The sequence below is a fragment of the Miniopterus schreibersii genome (genome assembly GCF_964146895.1).
Source record: "Miniopterus schreibersii genome assembly, chromosome: 9".
Lineage (NCBI taxonomy): Eukaryota > Metazoa > Chordata > Mammalia > Chiroptera > Miniopteridae > Miniopterus > Miniopterus schreibersii.
Window position 1 is genome coordinate 20,860,496 of NC_138118.1, and position 24,240 is coordinate 20,884,735.

General features: G+C 37.3%; 1 protein-coding gene across 1 annotated transcript in view; it reads left to right on the forward strand.

The window, feature by feature from the left end:
- SLC13A1 (solute carrier family 13 member 1) overlaps window positions 1-24,240 on the forward strand; it is a gene marked incomplete at both ends in the record, with an annotated part of 102,474 nt that overhangs the window by 25,163 nt on the left and 53,071 nt on the right. The window contains 4 exons of the mRNA XM_081146839.1: window positions 7,647-7,783; window positions 10,342-10,529; window positions 11,143-11,200; window positions 11,279-11,321. Coding sequence (XP_081002965.1) covers window positions 7,647-7,783; window positions 10,342-10,529; window positions 11,143-11,200; window positions 11,279-11,321 — 426 coding nt within the window. The remainder of the gene's footprint in view (window positions 1-7,646; window positions 7,784-10,341; window positions 10,530-11,142; window positions 11,201-11,278; window positions 11,322-24,240) is intronic.

Genomic DNA, 24,240 nt, shown 5'->3' on the forward strand with positions numbered 1-24,240 from the left:
AGTTAGACCCTCTAAAGAGCTTTGAGTTGAAAGGTTATATGATTGATTTGACTTTTATTTTAAAAGGATAACATGGGCTGCTGTGTTTAGAACAAGGTAGAAAGGAGACTACCTATTAGGCTTTTTGCAATAATCCAGGTGAGAAGACATGGTAATTCAGACCAGGGAGAGTAATAGGGATTTTGAATATATTATATTTATTTTTAATTATATATTTTATCAACAATTTACTGAATAATTTGATATGACATATGAAAGAAGGAAAGGAGTCTAAGAGCCTCATAACTTTTTGACTTGCCAACTAGAAAAATGAAGTTGCTATCAATTGGAATGAAAGCTATGAGCAAAGTAGGCTTGTTGCAGGAGAGAGATGGACACCTGGAGTTCAGTGCTGGACACTAGTTTGAAAGACCTATTTTATATCTAAGTGAAGATGTTGAGTAGGCATTTGAGTCCAGAGTTCATGAGATAGAGCTGAGCTGGAAATAGAGATTTGCTAGTCATCAGCCCTAAGATTTGATGAGATCATTATGGACTGAGTGAAGATAGAAAAGCAAAAAGAACCAAGAATGGAGTTCTGGAGAACTACAGCATTAAGAGGTTGGTGAGAAGAGAATATGATAGAAAAGAAGACTGAGAACAAAATGTTATTGAGGTAGGAGGAAGATCACATGAGTGTGGGGTTCAGAAATGCAAATGAAGCAAATATTTTAAGAATGAGGCAAGGATCCAGAGAGTCAAATCTTCTAATAGATCAATTAATGCGAAAACTGGAAATTGACCATTGGATTTAGCATTACAGCATAAGTAAATATTCTCTTAAATATATTATCAAAATATAGGCTTTATAATTATACACATTAGAACTGACAAAATACCCTCCAAAAATCTCATTTAATTCACAAACTTGATGTGAAGTATTATTTTACTTTCATGGGTAAGTATATTGGCTTGTAGAAAGGTTGCTTAACTGGTATAAATTACATAGCTAAGAGAGAACCCAGGTACTCTGATTATAAAAGCCCATGTTTCTTGATGAAATCCCATTTGAAACAAATATAACTATCTTGATGTTGTGAATGGATTTCAAATTTCATTAGGAATTTGATTTGACATACCAATTTTGTCTCCAAAATAGATATATTTATCAGTGTCATTTACAAACCAATAGCACTTTCTCTTATTACCTCTTATACAAGTAGACTATAAACACACACATATCTACCTATGGCTAACATTCTTCTTCAAATATACTAACTTTGATGAAAAACAAAGAATGGGTAATATGATGGAAAACAGAAAAGCAAAAATTCCTTCTTAGGTTTAACAACTAATTTCACTTAGACAATTGGGCTTCAGGCCATAATTTGTTTATGTATTCTATTACAAGATTTACAAACAATGAGTCTGAGGAACAAATCAAGCCTGCAACCCAATTTTATTTTATTTTTTTATTTTTATTTTTTAAAAATATATCTTTATTGATTTCAGAGAGAGGAAGGGGGAGAGAGAGAGAGAGAGAGAGAGAGAGGGAAACATCAATGATGAGAGAGTCATTGATCGGCTGCAGTCCACAACCCGGGTATGTGCCATGACTGGGAATCAACCCCCGATCTCCTGGATCATAGGTCTATGCTCAGTTGTTTGAGCCATGCCGGCTGGGCAACGAATTTTAAAAATAAAGTTTTATTGGAAACACACACAGCCATCGTTATTCATTTACATATTATCTTTGATTACGTTTGTGCTACAAAGACAAGTTGAGTAGCTAAAGAAATCATAAGGCTCACAAAGTCTAAAATATTTACTATCTAATTCTTTATAGACAAAGTCTGTCAACTGCTGGTATAATCTAAAAAGATTATAAAAAGTATATCTCATGGTCCTGGACCTATTTCTGTGTTTAATCAATTACTAATAATGGCTTGTTTTTATGTGTTCCTTTGTGCATTTGTCCTCTCATTTAAGTATAAAGTATTGTTGAAATAGGGTCAGTGGGGCTTAATCCAATGAACAAAACTGCAAAAGAGATAAGGGTAGAGGAAAGCTCAAAAGCCTATTTATCTTACAATGATCAAATCAAGTATCAGATCCTGTAAGATTTTCCAAATTTCCCTTGGAAAAAGTGGTCACTTACTCTTGAACCTCAACTACACCATGAAGATGTAACTCTCACTCACATGTGATGCATTATTGTGCTCTTTGTTAACTTATTTTCCCTCATCTAATAACCTATAAATTCCTTGAGTTTAGACTTATTAATTCAACATCTATTGAGTGCCAATATATGCCAGTCATGTGCTAAGTCCATAAATACAATGGTCAATAAAACACATTTGTGGCTAGTCAAATGAAAGGGATGAGGGATGGTTAAGTAAAGAAATGATCTCTATATAGATTAAGATGTACTATAACAAAAGGACATACCATCTAACAAGTCTGGGGTGGTTAGGGAAGGCATCTTGGAAGAATTAACATCTGAGTTCATTCATGAAGGAAGAGGAGGGGTAACCAAGGTGAGAGAAAGTATTCCAGTTAAATGACAAGCAAGTGTTACAGCATTTCTGTGTTTGGGAACTGCACATGTAGGAAGAAGTTGGTGGAGCACTGAAAGACTAAGCTGGAGAGATGAGATGGAACTAAATGATAGAGTCTTGTAAGTCATGTCGAGAAGATTATATTTGGCCTTTAAAGACGTGGGGTCCACTGAAGGGGTATAGGAAGGCTAATAATGTGATTCACAATTTAGAAAAGTGATATGACAATGGTAAGGGGTGAATTAGAAAAGGACAGTTTATACAGTAATCAAGTGAGAAAAGATAAGGAGCTTAATGAAGGTAGTAATGTGCAAAGAGAAAAGCAAATTTAAAAGATTTGAAGGAACAGGAAATAATAAGATTTGATGACTAATACACACATATTGAAAGTGAAAAGGGAATCATGGCTGACCTTCAGGTTTCTGGCTTGAGGAACTACTTAATCACCACAAAAAGGGGTATGTTGAGTTTTTAGATATTTGTGGGAAGTTCAAATGGAAATGTCCAACTGGATATACCAGTCTGGGACTCAGAAGACTTACCTGTCTGGATATAAAGATTTTAATGTCTACAGCATTCATTCAACAAATATGTATTCAATGCCTACTATGTGCCAGAGATTATTTTAGTCACATAGAGATAGAAATTAAAATCATAAGAAGATCAGTATTTAAGAAAAAGGCAGAAGAAAAGTATTTCTAAGAAGGCCAAGAAGGAAAATTCAGAGAGGCAGGGATAGAACCAGGGAGAAAAAATGGTTCATAACTGTGAAAGTACTAGTAGATTAATAAATTGAAAGAAAACTTATACCAAGATTAAGGGTTGAAGAAGTTAGGACAGCCTTTTGGGAACAGAGTGTAGATAATTGGAACTTCGGAACTCAGTGACCACACCTTATTCATTGATTCCCTTCCTCCCTCTCTCATTTATCAAATACTATTTACTGAGCTCCTACTCCGTAGCAGGACTGTGCTAGTTGCCAAATACACAATAGCTAGCAAAACAGAATGTGTAGTGTAATAGAGAAGACATACAACAAACAAGTAAACAAACAGTATTTACACAATGTGATGTGCTAAGAAGAAAACACACAAGGCTCTGCAATACAGTAAAATAGTAGGATCTATTTAGAAAAACTTATATTTGAGCATTGAAGAGGTAGGAAGAGGGATAATTGTCACGCATTTATACCTATAACCCCTGCTTATATAACAGTTTTGGTGCATGGTAGGTGCTTATTCAACGTTAGAGTAATTAATAAATAAAATAATAAAAAATTGATATAATTATTTATTTTCTATTGTGCAATTACTAAAAAATGTAAAGAGAGAAATATATACTTTGAAAAGCATGACAAATTAACTTTTCCACTTGTCCACTTCTATGCAAGGGTAATTTTCAATTTTTATTTCTTTTTAAACCAAGCTAAGCTTAGTAAGCAATATTAAAAATGCAGGTGCAGTTTAAAATAGGAAAATCATCATGAAAATTGTCTTACTTCTATATGGTTTCAGAATATTAGAATAGTTTTGTTCCAATTCTTCCATTCTTTACTAGATATTATTTGATTTTTTTAAAAGGATTTAAAAACTGCAGCAGATTTCCTCATTTAAAAAAAATTTAGTTAATTTATTTTTAATCTTTATTGTTGAAATTATTACAGGTGTCCTATTTTCCCCCCAGTTGATCTCCTTCACCTCACTCCCACCCCCTCCCCAGGCCTTCGCCCAGTTATTGTCTGTGTCCATGGGTTGTGAATATATGCATATAACTTCTTTGGTTAATCTCTTCCCACCCTCCACCCCTCTTCCCTCTTCCCTCTGAAATATGATCGTCTGTTGCATATGTCCATGTCTCTGGATCTATTTAGTTTGTCAGATTCTTTTGTTCATTAGCTTCTTCTTAAAGAAGGCCCTTCAACATTTCATGTAGTACTGGTCTGGTGGTGATGAACTCCTTTAGCTTTTCCTTGTCTGAGAAGTTCTTTATATGATCTTCAATTCTAAATAAGAGCTTTGCTGGGTAGAGTAATCTTGGTTGTAGGTTCTTGTTTTTCATCACTTTGAATATTTCTTGCCACTCCCTTCTGGCCTGCAAGGTTTCTGTTGAGAAATCAACTGACAGTCGTATGGGAGCTCCCTTGTAGATAACTAACTACTTTTCTCTTGTTGCTTTTAAGATTCTCTCTTTGTCTTTAACTTTAGGCATTTTAATTGTGATGTGTCTTGGTGTAGGCCTCTTTGGGTTCCTCTTGTTTGGGACTCTCTGTGCTTCCTGGATTTGTAAATTTATTTCTTTCCCCAGGTAGGAGAAGTTTTCTGTCATTATTTTTCCAAATAGGTTTTCAATTTCTTGATCTCTTTCTTCTCCTTCTGTAACCCCAATAATATGAATTTTGGGTTGCTTGAAGTTGTTCCAGAGACTCCCTAAACTATTTTTATATTTCTGGTTTCTTTTTGCTCTTCTAGTTGGGTGTTTTTTGTTTCCTCATATTCCAAATTGCTGATTTGATTCTCAACATCCTCTACTCTACTGTTGATTCCCTGTAAATTATTCTTCATTTCAGTTCATGTTGCCTTCATTTCTGAACTGGTACTTTATTATGTCATTGATGGTCTCACTTGTTTTCTTAATAGTCTTACTAGTATCCTTGAGCATCCTTATAACCATTATTCTGAAATCTGTATTGAGTAACTTGCTAGACTCTATTTCATTTAGTTCCTTTTCCAGAGATTTCTTCTGTTCTTTCCTTTGTGAAATATTTTTTGCCTTCACATTTTGCTTCCAGGTGTTTGTTTCTGTGTATTAGGCAGAGCTGCCATGATTCCTGGAATTTGGAGAGTGGCTTTGTGTAGTAGGTGTCTTGTAGGGTCCAGAGGCTCAACCTTCCCAACCTGAGTTGGGCCTTCTAGGTGCTCCCCTGTGTGGGCTGTGTGCACTGTCATGTTGCAGTTGAGCCTTGGTTGCATTGGTGTCACTGGGAGGAATTGACCCCCAGGCCAATCAGCTGTGAGGATCAGCTGCAACTACAGCTAGAGAGCTGCTGTTCTGGAGACACCCCTATGGAGCAGGATTTACTTCAGTGGAGCTTTGATGTTCACCAAGTGCACCCCTTGAGTGTATCACTTGTGAATGTGGTAGGGTTGTAATCCAGGATGGTTGAGTCTGGCCACCAGGTGTATGGTCTCTAGGGCCTCCCAGGAGGTGCAAAGTCAGCCTCTGCCCAGGGTAACCCAGCATAAGCTACGCAGCAAACAGCTTGGCTGTTACTTGTGTTGGACTTGGAGGTGTCCAGGAGAGGCCAAGCTATGAACCAATACAGGCTGCCACTAGTTCCAGGCCTGGGGCCATGAATCAAGTCATATGGAGCATGCTGCTGCTTGTTTGAGAGATTTTAGGAAAGTCCTAAGCATGAGGCTCGAGAGGCCACTTGCACAGAAAAGCCGCTGGAAATGACCTGGATGAGCTTGCAGGTGGGGAGGGGCGGGGCCTCCCGGAATCATGGGGCGGGGCCAAAGGTGGGAGTCAAGTGCTGGCGATTCAAATATGGTGCCCACCCACCGGCTCCATTGGAGGAGGGCTCACCAAAGGAGCAATGGTGTCCGCCAGCTCTTCTGCCTGGGAGAAAGCTGCCCCTCCACCTCTTGGCCCGACTTCAGGCAGGTTAGTTTTTCCCCAAGTGTCACAGGTCCTTTCAAGCTGCTGCCTGGCGCTGGGCTCAGAGGGAGCGTCCGGGTGAGTCCGTGCCGGGCCCTTTAAGAGGAGCTGCTGGGGCTCCCGCAGCCTCCGCGACCCTCAGCGACAGTCCCCGCTGGTTTCACAGCCGGAATTGTGGGGATGTCTCTTCCTGGCCCTGGAGCCTTGGGCTTGGGGTCTGAGGTGAGGCTGGGACCCCTTGCTTCTCCGGGAAACTTCCACTGCTGAGATTCCCTCCTGGGTTTAACCTGTGGCACCGGGTGTGGGCCCGTGGCCACATCCCAGGATCCAGCCCCGATCCTCCTGCGTCTCCTCCCCTCCTCCCGGTCTCGGTGCTGCTTCGGTTCCCTGGTTGCGGGGCTTCTGTTCAGCCAGATTCTAGGAGGCTCTGAGTGATGGTGGTTCTGTATTTTAGTTGTAATTTTGATGTGGTTGCCGGAGGCGGAGGGTGCAGCTATTACCTACGCCACCATCTTGTTCAAGAATCCTCTGATATTTTAAAAAGGGATAATTCCTCTTATAATTCTTGTCTTTCTGGGCAGCCTTGCAATTTAATTTAGCTAAGCATTTTGTAAAGTCAGTTTCCTGAATATCAGTCCCATGAGGTACTCTACTTAAAATTTAAAAATAAGGTTTCTATGGTTAGATTAGTTTGAAAAGGGTGTTTTACATGGAACCCCACTCTTTGAGTGTGACAATATATGTTAGTATTTAAAGGTTTTGAGGAGGCCTACAGGAAAGAATATTCTAGTCTTTGAGGAAGGAATATTCTAGTATTTCAAAATTCTGGTTTCTAAACATATTTGACCACAAAATCTTTTTTTTTTTGAGAAAAATATTATATACCTGACATATTTCAGAGCATTTTTTGGTAAATACTGCTGCAAATGGTTGCCCAAATTGTCTGTACACTTTACTAAATCTGAATGGTGTTAGCTAAAAATGGATTGAAATGTTGATCCCTTTCAAGGGCATTTACCTTATAATAAATAATTTTGAAGGTAAACCATTTAAAATACAAATGGTAACAAAGATATTAGTGAGTTGGAAGCTCAACTCAGAACTTTCCCAAATTACAGTCATTGACATTCTATGATAGGAGTATAAACTGATTAACCCCAGTTTACAGATGGAGAAATTAAGGTATAGAAGGCCTGATGCTATTCAGCTGTTTAAAAACCCAAAATCCTGGGTACTATTTTTTTTTGGTATATTTTTCCTTAACACTACTATTTCTGCATAAGAATATAGAACATATTTAAATTTGTGTTAAACATATACATTTCTCTTAACAAAGTAGAAAGATTATGTAGGTGAAAGTCAAAGTTAAGAGCAGTGAAATAATGCCTTTTTTTGTGTAATATTATTTCCCCCCACTGACCTAAATAATCATGGGTTTAATTATAATTTCAGGTGGCATCTTCTTATTTCAAAGATTTTCACCTACTGCTAATTGGAGTCATCTGTTTAGCAACATCAATAGAAAAATGGAATTTGCACAAAAGGATTGCTCTGAAAATGGTGCTGATGGTGGGTGTGAACCCAGCATGGTAAGCACTGCATTTACTGTTCCAGGTTAACATTCCAAACAGATCATTTTTGTGCAGAGCAAATAAGCAAAAAAGTAATGCATAGCTAGGCAATAATTTGCATTGCAGTATAATTCATGACTTTATTTTCTCTGAAAATATGAAAGTGATATAAAGTGCACTTGACTTGTAGGAGGAGAAAAAGAACTTTCCTTTCCATGAAGGCCTAAATACAGCAAGATTGCACACAACTCTCTTACCTTTTATGCACTGTAGAAATCAAAGCTGAGAGAAACCTTGAACCTCAACACACAAGATTAATAGACTTCACAGTAGATTTTATAAAATTTTGTTGATTTGTCTCATTATACTTTCAATATTTGTTCAAGAGCATCTTTAATCACAGGGAGGATGTTAGGAACCAAAGACAAAGAGATTATTGACAAAATACAAATATGTGCAGAAAAGTTCCAAGGTGAGCATTTTTCATTTTAAATGAACTGCTGCAAAGTGAAATAATCAATTAAGAAACGTCATCTATAGGATGTGAAATCACTCACTTGACTGATTTTCCCAACCAAAATGATCCCCCCCCCCATTAAATTAATTGGCTACTTGAGTTTTAATTCCAGCTCTTAAGAATGTAGATGTAAGCCAAAAAACCTTTCCAGTGTCAAAATCATTTGCATAATGGAATTATGCTTTAAAGCCTTAGGTGGTTGTTCCCTTCTCATCTTTCTTTGAAAATGAGAAAATTGTATTGAATTCTGTTGCATAATTCATTCTAGGGTATAACCACATCTGTGTTTATCATTTATGGAACAAATTGTTTTGTTAAATACAAAAAAAAAAAATAACTCAGATGAGACAAAGGTTTAAAAATATTTACTTAAAAATTTTATAACATATATGTATTAAGGACATTTCACTTGTTTAAGAGTGAGATGGTGTTCCATGCTTCTTGGGGTGCTACAGAAATGTGTCTCTTTTCCTTGACCATCTGCTCACTGACCCCAGGGGATGCAGGAGTGCATTGCACAGTGGGGCACTGTCTATTATGCCACTAAATGGCTTTTCAATTTAAGGCATTTTTATCACACAGAAACCTTATCTGATCTCAACCATTTTTTATTGGAAGATTTTGTATCTTGCCAATGCATTGTTAAAAGCATTTCTAGCTTTCCTTTTTTAAAAAAATTGAATTTATTTAAATGATATAAAATTAATAATAAAATTCTATAGGTTTCAGGTGTACAATTCTATAATACATAGTACATCATCTGTATTTTGTATTGTGTGCTCACCCCCCAAGTCAAGTCTCCTGTCCATCACCATTTATCATCCCTTATACCTCTTTTTTTAATGAATCATTTCTTGTTTAAGCAGGTTTCTAAAAAGCTTTCTTTTGTTTTGTGTTACACATAGAAAATAATCACCTTATCTGAAGTTGAAACATATAGTGTAAAATTTTTCTTGTAGATATATTTTTAAATGGAGTCAGAGAACTTAACAAATGGCTCTATATGGAAAGATGTGCTTCTGAATGATTTTCTGGAACCTCCTACTCAAAAGAGATCATATTTTATCCCAAGTGTGATTTTGAAAGCTTATAGACATGGCTTAAAATCCTGTAGCTTTAGGTATGTTATTATTAAGGGGAAGAAACACTCTATGTATAAAAGATGATATAATATATCCAGTTCTTGACCACACGCAGGAATGTCACATTCAGAAGAGCTGAGTAATAGAATCTACAGAAAATTCTGAACTGCATTCTAGCCATTGATTTTAACCATTTCCTCCACCCACCACGTATAAACCCAAACAGTGAAAAAGTAAAAGGCAGATTTATAAAAATTGATCTCTCTCCTTGCCCTTATGTCTTCTTGGCAACATCCTATTAAACAGAGATATGACCAAAAGATAAAAGAAAGAATAAGGGATCCTTGCCCTATCCACTTTGGCTCAGTGATTAGAGCATGGGCCTGCAGACTGAAGGGTCCTGGGTGTGATTCCCAGCAAGGGCACGTACCTCGGTTGCAGGCTCGGCTCAGTGGTCAGTAGGGGCACGTGTGGGAGGCAGCCAATCAATGTTTCTCTCTCTCTCTCCTTTCCACTCTCTCTGAAAAGCAATGGGAAAAATATCCTCAGGTAAGGAATAAAAAATAATAATAATAGTAGAGGATCCTAAATTGAAAAGTGGTTGTACCTTATTTTACTATGATTTGAAGGAAAGTGTCACCTGTAAAGGACATTCAAATATTGGCATAGTAATAGAAGCTGTTATACCCTCTAGCAACTTGCAGGCTGGTTATATGTTTAGTTGTTATTCTGTTATGAGAGAGAAGACTTTTATGGTTTCCTGCAAGATAAGTCTTACAAGAACTCCACTCTTACCTCTGCCACTTTGATTTCTCTTGGCTGTGACTCTCTTCAGAGTTTGTTGTCTGGGGGGAAACCTAACCATCAATGTTTTGAAAAAAATGAATTCCCAACTCATAAGCAGCATCTTTTACAGTTAAGTAATATAGTTAGTTAAGCTAGGAGCACAGCTCATACTAAAATTCCTCTCATTTCAGGCTGACACTGGGATTCATGAGCAGTACCGCCTTCTTATCTATGTGGCTTAGCAACACCTCAACTGCTGCCATGGTGATGCCCATCGTGGAAGCTGTGTCACAACAGATCATCAGTGCTGAAGCACAGGTCCAGGACACTCAGATGGCTAATTTGAGTGGATCAACCAATCATGGACTGGAAATAGAAGGTATCACATGTAGATACGGCCACAGGGGGACTATATGGGCAATAGGCATAAACTCAAGAATTCTGGGTTATATTTTTAATTAACTTGCACACGTGCATGATGTGAATTTAACCTTCCTCTTTCTATATTTCCCAATATTTATACAAGGGAATTACATTACCTCAATATTTACCTTAATTAATGATTGAATTTACAGTTTCTAGCAAAAAAGGAAGAATGCTTTTCCATTCTGTAGCCAGTCTGATGGAACTCTCTCTCATGTCTTTATCAGTAGACCTCCAGGTTACTCTTTTGTACTGAAATTATCTTCTTGCATAATATTGGGAATCTTTAATTCCTACATTCTATTTGGAACAAGTATCTCATTTTACTGTAGTTATTTGTGCCTCTGATAAACTGTTCCGATGCAGTGAAAAATCTTAGGGGATAATTATGGTTATAAAATATGTTGTTAAGATATTATGCCAGTAGAGGTGAATTTGTTTGTTTTTAGTTTCTAGTAATGCTTCTATCACACATACACACACACGCACACACACACACACACACACACACACACACACAATGATAACCCTTCATTTAAATTATTTTTCTTGTATTTAATGTTTTGCAGAATGTGTTGACGAACATGAAACAGATGAGAAGAAAGAGAAAACAAAACCAGTTCCAGGGTAAAGAAAATTGACATTTTTATTATGATTTTTCAAATTACATTTTAATATTATAAACTGGGTCAATTTATTTTTCAGACACAGTAATGATGCAGAGAAAACTTCAAAAAAGATGGAAAAGGTACATTAAATTTGATTTTTTTCTAAATAATTACACATGAAATTGTATCAGAGCTGTAGTTAGATATGTATACATTTTTAAAACTTACTTGCTTCCTTATTTATAAATTACTTTGCTAGCCTAAGTCAAACCACAGTCTAATGGTTCTCTTTTTCTTAACCTCTAAATATTTCAGTATATATTTCTTAAAATCAAGGTCATTCTCTTACCTAGCCACCATGCAAATGTCAAAATCAGGAAATTAACATTGATAAAACACTGTTATCGAATCCACAGACTTTATTCAGATGTCCCCCATTGTCCTACTTGTGTTCAGTGGTAAGAATTTTTCAGGATCTAAGATCACGTGTTGAGTTTCAGTTGTCATTTCTCTCCAGTCCTCCTTCACCTGTATCAGTCTCCATCCATCTTCTTTGCCCTTCTCCACTTTGACATTTTGAAAAGATGGGGCCAGTTACTCTGCAGAATGACCCGTGATTGAGGTTCATTTGATATTTCATTAGATTCAGGTTATGCTTGGGTGGCAGGAATACCCCAGAAGTAATGCTGTTTCTTCTCATTGATCCTATTAGGTGGCAGGCAATTTTAACTTGTTTCCATATTAGTGATGTTAACTTTGATAAAAAAAAGTCCTGGACATGTTCTCCGGGTTTACAGTTTTCCTCTTTGTAATTAATAACTAACCCATGGGGAGATTATTTGAAGCTATGTGACTATCCTGTTCCTTAGAGTAATTGATGACTCTTACCTGAATCAAATTACTATAATGATTGCCAAATAGCGATTTTTTAACACTGTTACTCCTTCTGCATTTATTAGTTAACATTTTACCAAAAGGGCCTTTCCATCTCTCTTATTTATTATTTATTTCTGTCAATATGGATCCATGGATTTTTATTTTATTCAATGGGTTATAATCCATTACTATCATTATGTATTTTGATGCTCAGACTCTCCCAGATTTGGTCAGTGGGAGCTTCTTCAAGCTGGCTACTGTGCCCGTCATTCTGACTTCCGCACAAAATGGTCCAAGCTTATTCTCCCAGCCCCAGACCTGGACTCAGCCATTTTGCTAAGGGCTTCTGGTTCTTTTTAGTGGGTTGTGATATTAGAACCCAAGATCTGGAAACTGGGTGTGCTCACTGCTACTGAAGTGCCATTGCTGATGTCCTTTCAGTGGACAGACTGGGTAAAATAGCCATTTCATATCATTCTTGCCTTTCACAATTTCATATTTGTAACTCCTTTCTCTCACTCTGAGAAGCCTGGATCCCAACAAGATCAATATATTTGCTCAATTCTACAATACACATAATATTGCTTCAGAATTGCTACACACACACCACTATTAACAATAAACTTACTAACCCATTAAGTCAAATTTAAATTTTCTTTGCAATTCTTTTGATCCTTTTATTTTTAGACTTATGGTAATGAAAGTAATGTAGCTAAGTTACTTGGATTATTTTCCATTTTTCTTTGATATGATTGTCACCATTTGATATATAGCTAAGTTTATTTATTTCTGCTTGTTTCCAGCTTTGATGTTAAAAGAAAATCCTTATTGATTTAAGTTTTGGCATTTTTATTATGATGTGTCTTGGTGTGGCTCTCTTTGGATTCATCTTGTTTGGGACTCTGCACCTCCTGGACCTGGATGTCTGTTTCTTTCACCAGGTTGGGGAAGTTTTCAGCCATTATTTCTTCAAATAGGCTTCCTGTCCCTTTTTTCTCTCTTCTCCTTCTGGTACTCCTGTGATTCCATTGTCAGTACACTTGATGTTGTCCCAGAGGTCCCTTAAAGTATGCTCATTTTTAAAAATTATTTTTTCTTTCTGCTGTTCTGATTGGGTGACTCCCAATTCTTTGTCTTCCAGATCACTGACTCACCTGCATCAACTTATCTGCTGCTGGTTCCTTCTAGTGTATTTTTTCATTTCAGTTATTTTATTCTTCATTTCTGACTGGTTATTTTTTATGGTTTCTGTCTCTTTCTTAAAGTTTTCACTGAGTTCATCTATTCTCCGGAATTCATTGGACATCCTTATAATTCGTGTTTTGAACCCTTTATTTGATAGATGTTTTTGTCTCTATTTCATTTAGTTCTTTTTCTGGGCTTTTGTCCTGCTCTTTCATTTGGAACATATTTCTCTGCTCATTTAGGGTACCTGTCTGTGTTTGTTTCCATGAATTAAGTAAAACAGCAATCTCTCTAGGCCTTGAAGGAGTAGCCTTGTGTAGGACCTACCCCTTTGTAGACTGCACAAGCCAGGCGTCTTTGGCAGACCAGCTGTACTTGGAGCATTTCTGGGCCAAAAGAAATTGGGGGGGCAAGCTTCACTTGGGCCTGGAGCTGGAGCTGGAATGGGCATGGGCCAAGGGAAGTCCAGGGGACAAGCTGCATGGGATGCCTTGGCAGGCCAATCGGAGTTGTAGCTAGAGTAGGCTCAGGCTTCAGGTAGTCTTGTAGGCAAAGCTACACTGTGGCCTGGAGCTGGAGTGGGCATGTCTACTGGAAGTCCTGGGGATAAACTACACAGGAGCTTTCATTAGGGCAGGTGAGAAGCTGAGGAGAGTCCCAGATAGAAGTTGCTCCTGTTGGGAGCTAGAGCTAGAGCAAGCCACAGGGAACCCTGGGACAAGCCACACCTTGAGGAGTAGCAGTAGCTAGGGTGGGTGGGAAGCTGAGGGCTCCTGGGGGCAAGCAGCCTAGGCAACCTTGGCAGGCAGGCTGGAACTTGGAACTGAAGCAAGCTGCAGGGAGACCTGGGGGATAAGCAGCAGATCTTCTGGGGGCTGAGGGCACTGGAATGGAATGGGCCTGCAGCTAGAGCACCTGGATCAAGCTCCTGCCCTTGTGATTAAGGGGGAATGGGAGGGCCACAAATGCCACTCTGGTGCCTTCCAACTGCAGAGAGAGTTCCAGCAGCTCCCCTCCCACTTGACAGATGCTCTAGGGTTAGTAAGTGGATTTCCTTCCTGCATAGCCTACGTGTCCTTTAAACCACTGTGGGTTTTTTTCTGCTGTGCCCCAGGGAAGGCAAGTCTGTGTGGGAACCTTCCAGGGTCCCTCTGGACTACAGGGCAGTGTGTTGGGTGGAGTGTCCACATTGCAGTGTCTCCGGCTCTCCTACATGTATCTGTGAGCTCTTTCTTGTTTGTTGTGCAGAAGCTGTTCAATCAGCTCTCAGGTCTTCAGGGGAATTGCTCTGTCTCTGTGTAAATTTGATGTATTCCTGGAAGGAGGTGAGTTCAGCCTCTTCCTACACTGCCATCTTGGACCAGAAGCTCACAGTGTAATAGTTGATAAGTCCTTCTTCATAGATAGACCCAAATCAACATCCTAATAGAAAACATTTTATGCTTTGAAAATTAACATCATTATTTTCATCTTTTACTAAGTCCTTGGTGGTGGCAATTAGCATATGTAGTTTAAAGAAATAGAATTTCAGTTTCAGAATAGTGTTTCATTTTTTTAATTAAAATTTTGCTTGCCTGATAGCCTGATTTTCATTAAGAGCATCCTCATTTCTTCCAGTTTATGAACTTAGAGCAACTCCTATTCATGTAATTACAATCCAGTTATCTTTAGCATCCCCATTGCCACCAAAAAATTCAGTGCCGAATTCATGAGTTGCTATTGCCAAATCAGATGGGAAAGTTGTTGTAGCCATTCCAGTTATCAAAGGAAGGAAGGAGACTCTTGTAAACTATCCCATAGAATTCATTTCACTAGAATAAATCAATATAAAAATATTACACTAGGTTGTGGGAACAATATACCTCAAGACCCCAGAAAAATAATCCTGCATAGAAATAGTCCTAAAGTAAGCATGGCATTAGGAATAAGAGAGTGGGACATATGTTCCTTCCTCAGGCTATAATGCATTAGCATCAACTCAATAAGGAAAAGAGAACCCTCTCATTATTTACAGAAACCTTCAAGGAAAGAATGATTTCTATGTCAAGAGAAAACAAGTACAAAGATACATTTTAAGCCATTAGTTATAGTATACAATACAGGTTTTAAAGATAAGAATTGAATATATACTTATGAAAACATTATCATCTTTAGGGATAGAAGTAATTTTTCTAAAACGTAGAAAATTAACAGTATACCAGGTAAATTACGGAAGAATACACCACCAATGGACTTTAAAACTGTTATGAAAATTGGAAAGAATATCCTCATACTCTGTAACTTTCTGTGGTCATCTTTAGAAACCCAGTTTTCTGGCATGGTGCCTAAATTTTAGGTTAAGTCCCTTCAAGTTGATTTGACAGCCAACACTGTCCTGGGCATTATAGGAAGGTCTATTAATGAAAAGACCTCCTCCTTACTATAAGCAGCTCAGTCTTGTGAGGAACATTAACTTAAAATAAACGTGTGACATAAATACCACAACAAAGGCATGCACAGAGGCCAAGTCTTCCAGAAGCCAGTGCAACTAGCTTAATCTGGGCTTATTGCAGGGGTGTATGAGGTAAAGAGAGCTGAGTCCGGAAGGAAGGTGGGGTGTGCAGTCAGAGGAGGGCAGGCTCCATGTGTGCACAGACTGTGTCTACTTTGTTCACCATTCAATCCCTTGGCACATGCCACTGCCTGATACAGAGAAGGTATTCAGCAGGTGTTTATCTTTATTGATTAATGAATGAGTGAAAAAGGAAGAGTATCCTATTCAGAAAATACAATGAAATCAAAGACCCAAATATGTAGAGAACAGGGTTTTTTTCAGGACACATCTTCAGTGAAGGTGCTAAGGATGAGTGTTTTTGTGGTAAGTGAAATGTCAGGATAGGTTGGGCCAAGTTAAAAATAGCTGTTTGTAAATGAAAAGATGTTTAGTTTATCTTAAGGGAAATAGCATCAAAGCCGCGGGCAGCAGTGTAAGTTCTCCCCCTCAAGAAGCTTACTGTGGCATATTGTGAAGCGAAGAGGGTATGGACCTAAGTGGACTTTTTGATTAATCAGGCTTTGGGGATGAGAGAAAAGAAGTATAGAAGATGCCTCTGCTACAGTGAACTCTGTAAAGGTTGATTGTGATGCCACTGATTGAGATGGGGAACACAGACAGAGGAATACGTTTTTAATGGAGAAAAGTAAGAAAATGTGGGTGTATTTTTGGCAATAAAGATTGAGATCTGAGTTTAGGAGAGCAGAGTAAGGCCTTTGAACAATGATTCTATGGTCTTTCTAGAACCCAATGCATAAAAATTAAGCTTTATGTAAAAAACAATTAAGAGATAACTTTTTGCTCTACAAAATGTTCTTTATAAGACATATTACAAAAGTACTTTACATATTGCACATTTAAGATATGTTTTGATTTTTAACAATTATAAATCTCTTCTTAGGAATGAACATGTTATATGATTTGTGTTATAATTATAATAAATTGCACCTGTTCTTGGCCAGGTTTTTACACTAGGTAATTTAACAAAATTATTATGTAGAAAAATCTGTATCTACTTCACCTAGCTATAAAAGAAAGGAATATTTACATTTATAATGTTTTGGTCTGTTTTCTTCTTGAAGTAGATGGCACATTCTATTTAATTAAAATAAATGCTGTGTGGTTTGGCTTTGAATTTGAACTACAAGGTAAAAAAAAAATCAAATATTAATACTTTTGAATGGAAAAGGTTTCAAATAAATTTCAAAGAGAGAAAAATGGAGTTAGATTTTTTTTGGTAATTTGAATCATTTTGCCATGTTCCTACTAAAAAATTAGGTTTGATTTCTATTGAAAATTACTATAGCCCTGGCTCATTTTGGCCAGTGGTTAGAGCACCGGCCTTCGGACTAAAGGGTTTCAGGTTCAATGCTGGTCAAGGGCACATACTTTGGCTGCAGGCTCAATCCGAGCCTGGTAGTGGTGCATGTGGGAGACAACCAATCAATGTGGCTCTCTCACATTGATGTTTCTCTCCCTCTCTCTCCTTTCCACTCTCTTTACAAAGCAATGGAAAAAATATCCTCCAGTGAAGATTAAAAAATATATATGTGTATATATATATATATATATATAAATTACTACAATTTTATACATTTGAGTGATCATTTGCTTAGTAAAAAACCAAGGAATTTTTTCTAAATTTAATTAAAATATTTTTTGCTAATATGATTAAATCAATCCAAGATGATGATCAATAAGCTTACTTCATATTTTAGAATTAAATGCTTAGTTTTTAAAACTTATGCAGTATATTTTTCTCTAAAGTCAATAACATACACACTGAGTTATATGAAGTTAAGTATGTAATAAGCAGAGTTCCCCATAGTAGAAGAAAATTAAGAATTACCACCAAATAAGTTCTAAATTTAGTGATAAAAATGATATTAAGAAATATACATTTAACATTTGCTCAGATATTACCTTGTCTATGAGGCCTACCCTGATCAACCCATTTTCATTGTTGCCAATGCATCCTCCTTCTAATCCCCTAAACCTGCCCTGCTTTTTCCAAAGCATATATTACCTTCTTACAAACTACACAATTTACTTACTCTTTGCTTGCTTTTTTAATTCTCTGCTTTCTCCACTAAAATCTTTGTCCATTTGTTTATTTGTATGTCAAATACCTAGTTAACTGCCATAGTGTAAGCATTTAGTAAATATTTGCTGAGAAAATGAATAAGTTCAGTAATATTTTTCTTAAATAATTAAAATTAGATTAAAAAACTCATTCTGAATATAAATGATAATAATAGAAGAAGAAAACTGATAAAGGTTGAAAGATAAAACCATGGATCAGATTAATATCACCTTTTCACAGCTTTATTGAGATATAATTAACACATAACATGTGTCAGTTTAAGGTGCATAATGTGTTGATTTGATATACATATATTGCAAAATGATTACCACCATAGTGTTAGTTAACACCTCCAACATGCTACATAATTAATTATGTGTGTGCACATATGTGTATTTTGAAAACATTTAAGATCTACTCTCTTTAAAACTTTCAAGTATGTAAGTATTATCATAAGGTTGTACATTAGATCCCCAGAGCTTCCTCATTTTATAACAGGAAGTTGTACCATTTGAACATCTCCCAATTGCACCCACCTCCAGCCCCTGGTAACCACCACTCTATTTCTATGAGTTTGGCTTTTTATATTCCACATATAAATGATACCATGAAGTATTTATCTTTCTCTGTCCTCTTGGCATAATGGTATTATAACAACAGCCATTCTGACAGGTGTGAGGTGATATCTCATTGTGGTTTTGCCTTGTATTCACCTGATGGTAAATGATGTTGAGCACCTTTTCAGGGACCTGTTGAACATTTGTACGTCTTTTTATAAAAATATGCATTCAGTTCCTCTCCCCATTTAAAAAAAAATTGCATTGTCTCCGTTGTGGGTTTTTTTCTATTGAGGTGCTTGAGTTCTTTACATATTTTGGATATTAACCCCTTATCAGATATATATTTTGCAAATACTTTCTCCCATTCCATAGGTTGCCTTGTCCTTTTGTTGATTGTTCCTTTTGCCATAAAGAAGCTTTTTAGTTTGATTTAGTCCCACTTGTTAGTTTTTGCTTTTGATGTCATAGCCAAAAAAATCCTTGCCAAGACCAATGTAAAGGAACTTTTACTCCATGTTTTCTTCCAGGAGTTTTATGGTTTCAGGACTTATATTTAAGTTTTTTTATTCATTATGAGTTTATTCTTGTGTATGGTGTAAGCTGGTGGTCTAGTTTCATTTTTTTCATGTACCTGTCCAATTTTCCCAACATCATTTATTGAAGAGACTGTCTTTACTCCATTGTATGTTCCTGCCTCCTTTTTCAAATATTAATTGAGCATAGTGGCTTGGATTGATTCCTGGGTTCTCTGTTCTGTTCCACTGATTTATATGTCTGTTCTTGTGCCAGTACCAGGATGTTTGATCACAGTGGCTTTGTAGTATAACTTGTATCTGGTATTGTGATCCCTCCAACTTTGTTCTTCTTTCTCAAGGTTGCTGTGGCTATTTGAGGCCCTTTTTGGTTTCATGTAAATTTTCAAAGTGTTTGTTATAGATCTGTGAAATATGCTTTTGTTATTTTAATAAGGATTACATTTACTCTATAGACTGCTTTGGGTAGTACGGGCATTTTAATGATAATTCTTCCCATCCATGAGCATTATATATTCTTCCACTTTTTATATCTTCCTCTATCTATTTTGCAGTGTCCTATAGTTTTCCGAGTAAAGATCTTTGACCTTGTTGGTTAAGTTTATTCCTAAGTATTTTAATTTTTTAGTTGCAATGCTTAATGGGATTTTTTTTTTTTTAATTCAGCTCTAGCTGGTTTGGCTCAGTGGTTAGAGCATCAGCCTATGGACTGAAGGTTCCCAGGTTCAATTCCAGGCAAGCCCAAGTACCTCGGTTTCAGGCTTGATCCCAGGGCTTGGTCATGGTGTGTGCCGGAGGCAACCAATCATTATGCCTCTCTCACATCCATGTTTCTCTCTCTCTCTCTTTCCACCTTCCACTCTCTCTGAAAAACAATGAAAAAAAATATCATCAGGTGAGGATTAAAAAACAAAGCAAAATGTCATTGATTTTTTTGTTGTTAATTTTGTATCCTGCTACTTTGCAGAATTCATTTATTAAATCTAGTAGTTTTTAGGTGGAGTCTTTAGGATTTTCTATGTACAATATCATGTCATCTGTGAATAATAACAGTTTCACTTCCTCCTATACAATTTGAACGCCTTTTGTTTTTTCTTGTTGTCTGATCACTGTGGCTAGGACTTCCAGTACTATGTTGAATGAGAGTGGTGAAAGCAGAAACCCCTGTCTTGTTCCTGTTCTTAGAGTAAATACTTTTAGTTTTTGCCCATTGAGTATAATTTTGGCTGTAGGTTTGTCATATGTGGCCTTTATTATGTCGAGGTATGATCCCTCTATTCCCACTTTGCTGAGAGTTTTTAAACAAGAATTGGTGTTGGATTTTGTCTAATTCTTTTTCTGCATCTCTTGATATGATGATGTGATTTTTGTCTTTCAGTTTGTTTATATAATATCACATTTATTGATTTGTGAATATTGTACCAGCCTTGTATCCCTGGAACAAATACCACTTGGTCATGGTGTATGATCTTTTTAATATATTGCAGGATCTGATATGCTAATATTTTGTTGAGGATTTTAGCATCTATGTTCATGAAGGATATTGTAGTGTCTTTATCTGGCTTTGGAATTAGGCTAATGCTGGCTCATAAAAAGAGCTTGGAAGTGTTCCTTCCTCTTGGATTTTTTGAAATAGTTTGAGGAGGATAAGTGTTAGTTCTTTGAATGTTTGGTAAAACTTCCTTGTGAAGCCATCCTGGCCAGGCCTTTTGCTTCCTGGGAGTTTTTCCATTACTGTTTCAATTTTATCAGCTGTTATTGGCCCATTCAGGTTCTCTGATTCTTCCCAAATCTACTTTGAAAGATTGTATTTTCCTAGGAATTTGTCCATTTCCTTGACATTGCCCAGCTTGTTGGTATATAGTTGTTCCTAGTGTTTTCTTACAATCCTTTGTATTTCTGTGGTTTCAGTTGTTATTTTACCTCTTTGGTTTCTGATTTTATTTATTTGGGTTCTCTCTCTTTGTTTCTTGATGAGTCTGGCTAAAAGTTCATCAATCTTGTTTGTCTTTTCAAAGAACCAGCTCTTGGTTTCAATGATCTTTTGTATTTTTTTTTTTTTTTTTAGTCTCTATATTATTTATTTCTACTATGATCTTTATTATTTCCTTCCTTCTACTTACTTTGGGCTTTTCTTCTTGTTCTCTATGTCTTTAAGTTGTAGGATTAGATAGTTTATTAAAAGTTTTTCATGTTTTTTCACATAGATCTTTAGTGCTATGAACTTCCCTCTCAGGACTGCTTTCAGTGTGTCCCACAGATTTTGAGTTGTGAGTTCATTTTCATTTGTTTCCAGAAAGTATTTTATTTCTTCCTTGATCTCATTGGTAACCCATTCATTGTCTAATAGCATGCTATTTAGTCTCCATGTGTTTGAATATTTTTGAGTGTTTTTACTGCTCCTGATTTCTAATTTCATGTCATTGTGATCTGAGAAGGTGCTTGATATGATTTCAATCTTCTTGAACTTGTAGAGACTTGTTTTGTGTCCTAACATGTGGTTTATCTTCGAGAATGTCCCATGTAAACTTGAGGAGAATGCATATTCTGAAGCTTTGGGGTGAAATGTTCTGTGTCAATTAAATCCCTCTGATATAGTGTGTCATCTAGAGTCACTGTTTCCTTGTTGATTTTTTTCTAGCAAGTCTATCCAGTAAAATCTGTGGGGTCTTAAAGTCCCTTACTATGACTGTATTGCTGTCCATCTCTCTTTTAAAGTCCTCCAGAATTTTTTTTTTCTTTTTCAGCCTGTGTGAGTCTTTTGTTCTGAGGTGGGTCTTTTTTAGACAGCACATATTAGGGTCATGTTTTCTTATCCATTCAGCTACCCTATGTCTTTTGTTAGGAGCATTTAATCCATTTATACTTATAGTTATTATTGATAGGTACTTAATCTGTTGCCATTTTATTTCTTTATGCCTAAGATTCTCATTCTCTCTATTTCAACTTTTTTTTTTAAAACAATTACTGTTTTTTTGTGTGTTTTTTTAAACATATATTTATTGATTTCAGAGAGTGGAAAGGAGGGGGAGAGAGAGAGATAGAAACATCAATGATGAGAGAGTCATTGATTGGCTGCCTAGGCCGCAACCCGGGCATGTGCCCTGACCGGGAATCAAACCCCTATCTCCTGGATCCTAGGTCAATGCTCAACCGCTGAGCCACACCCAGTCGGGCTCTATTTCAACTTCTTATTATAGCAGTCCATTTAACATTTGTTGCAATGCTGGTTTGGTGGTGATAAATTCCTTTGGCATTTTTTTTTTTTTTTTGGTCTGGGAAACCCTTTATTTCACCATCTATTTTGAATGATAGCCTTGCTGGATAGAGTAGTCTTGGATTACATTGAATACTGCATGCCATTCCCTTTTGGCCTGTAGAGTTGCTGATGAGTAATCAGCTGACAGACTTATGAGAGCTTCTTTGTAGGTAACAGATTATTTTTCTCTTGCTGCCTTTAAGATTCTCTTTGTCTTGAATTTTTGGCATTTTAATTATGATGTGTCTGGGTATGGGCCTCTTTGGGTTCTTCTTGATTGGGACTCTCTGTGCCTCCTGAACTTGTGTGATTTTTTTTCCTCATCCAGGTTAGGGAAGCTTTCTGCCATTATTTATTCATACAGGTTCTCTATCCCTTGCTTACTTTCTTCCCCTTCTGGCTGGTACTCCTATGATGCAAATATTATTGTTTCATGTTGTCCCACAGCTCCCGTAAACTGTCCTCCTGTTTTTTAATTGTTTTTTCTTTTGGATCTCTGATTGAGTGATTTTTTCTACTTTGTCTTCTAAGTCACCAGTCTGATCCTCAGCTTCCACTAATCTGATATTTATTCCTTCCACTGTATTCTTTATTTCTGCTATATCATTCTTAATTTCCTTCATAGTTTTCCTCTCTTTTCTCATGCTGTCGAGTATCCTTACAATCAATATTCTGAACTCTATATTTGATAGATTGCTTATCTCCATTTCATTTAGCTCTTCTTCTGGAGAATTCTTGTTCTTTCATTTAGGGCTTGTTTTTTGGGCTCCGCATTTTGGCTGTCTCTTTGGGTTTGTTTCTATGTATTAGGTAGATCTGGTAGGACTCCCAGTTTTTTTGGAGGGTCTCTGGTGCAGGCCAATGTCAGATGCTGTTTGTAACTGGCCTTGAGTAGCCTGTTTGGAGCTATCAATAATCCACAGGTTGTGGTTCCCTCTGCTGGGGCTTGGTTCGATTGGACAGGACCAAGATGCACACCAAAGTCTGCTTTTCCAAGCCCTGGGTCCAGAAGCAGATCAGGCAGAGACTCAAAGCACTTGATGATCCACCTTTGCCTACAGGCTGACTGTTTTTCTGAGTGTCGTAATGAGCCTCAGGCTATATACCATAACATGGTGTAAACTCCACAGGGTAGGGCAAGAAGTTTTCCAGTTGGTGGGGAAATTGCTTCCCGCCACCCCCAGGCAAAATCTGCCTTGCTGGTAAAGGTCTGCCTGAGAAAGATGCCCTCTGAATTATGGGGGTATGACTCAACAGAGGAATCCAGATATCTGCCTTCTGTGCTTTATCCCCACAGCCAGCATCACTGAATTCTCCTCACACAGCTCTAGTCCTCTCTTCCTTCCTTCTGCCTGAGCCCAGGGTTAATGGCTGCACATGAAATTTTGTGCATTGGCCCTCTAAGAGGGTGCCTGCATTTCCAGCCATCTCTCCCTGGCAGACCAAAACCCTGGTCCTTTTCACAGCCAGTTGTTAGTAGGGAACCTTTCTCATTTCTGTTGCTCTGGACTGGGGGATTCAACTTGGGGTTTAGACTCCAGATTTCTTGATGGGAACACCCCACTGCTGAGATATCCCTCCCAAACTTCAGCTGCTGCCTGTGGGAGCCCAGCCAGTCCTCTTGTGTCTCTGCATTTCCTACCAGTCTCTATGTGGTCTCCACTTTTCATCTTTGGTTATGAGGGTGCTCTTCAGCTTGTATCCAGTTGCAGCTGATTATTCAGGATGGTTTTTCTATATTTTCATTGTAATTCCAGTTTTGTCCTGGGAGAGTATCAGTGTAGCTTCCACTTAATCCACCACCATCTTGGAGTCTCCATAGCTCAAATATTTTTAGAAAAACAAGAAACCAGAAGAAAGGAAGAGTCAAAAGTGACACTAACAGTACATGGGGCCATATATTTGTCAGGATCCAGTGGGGAAACTGAGAGACCAATCATCACATATTATTTTCTGAGAAATGAGTTCCAGGTATCCAAAGTTAATTTTTACATACCAAATGAAAAGCCAAGTTGCTAGATTTCCCCCTT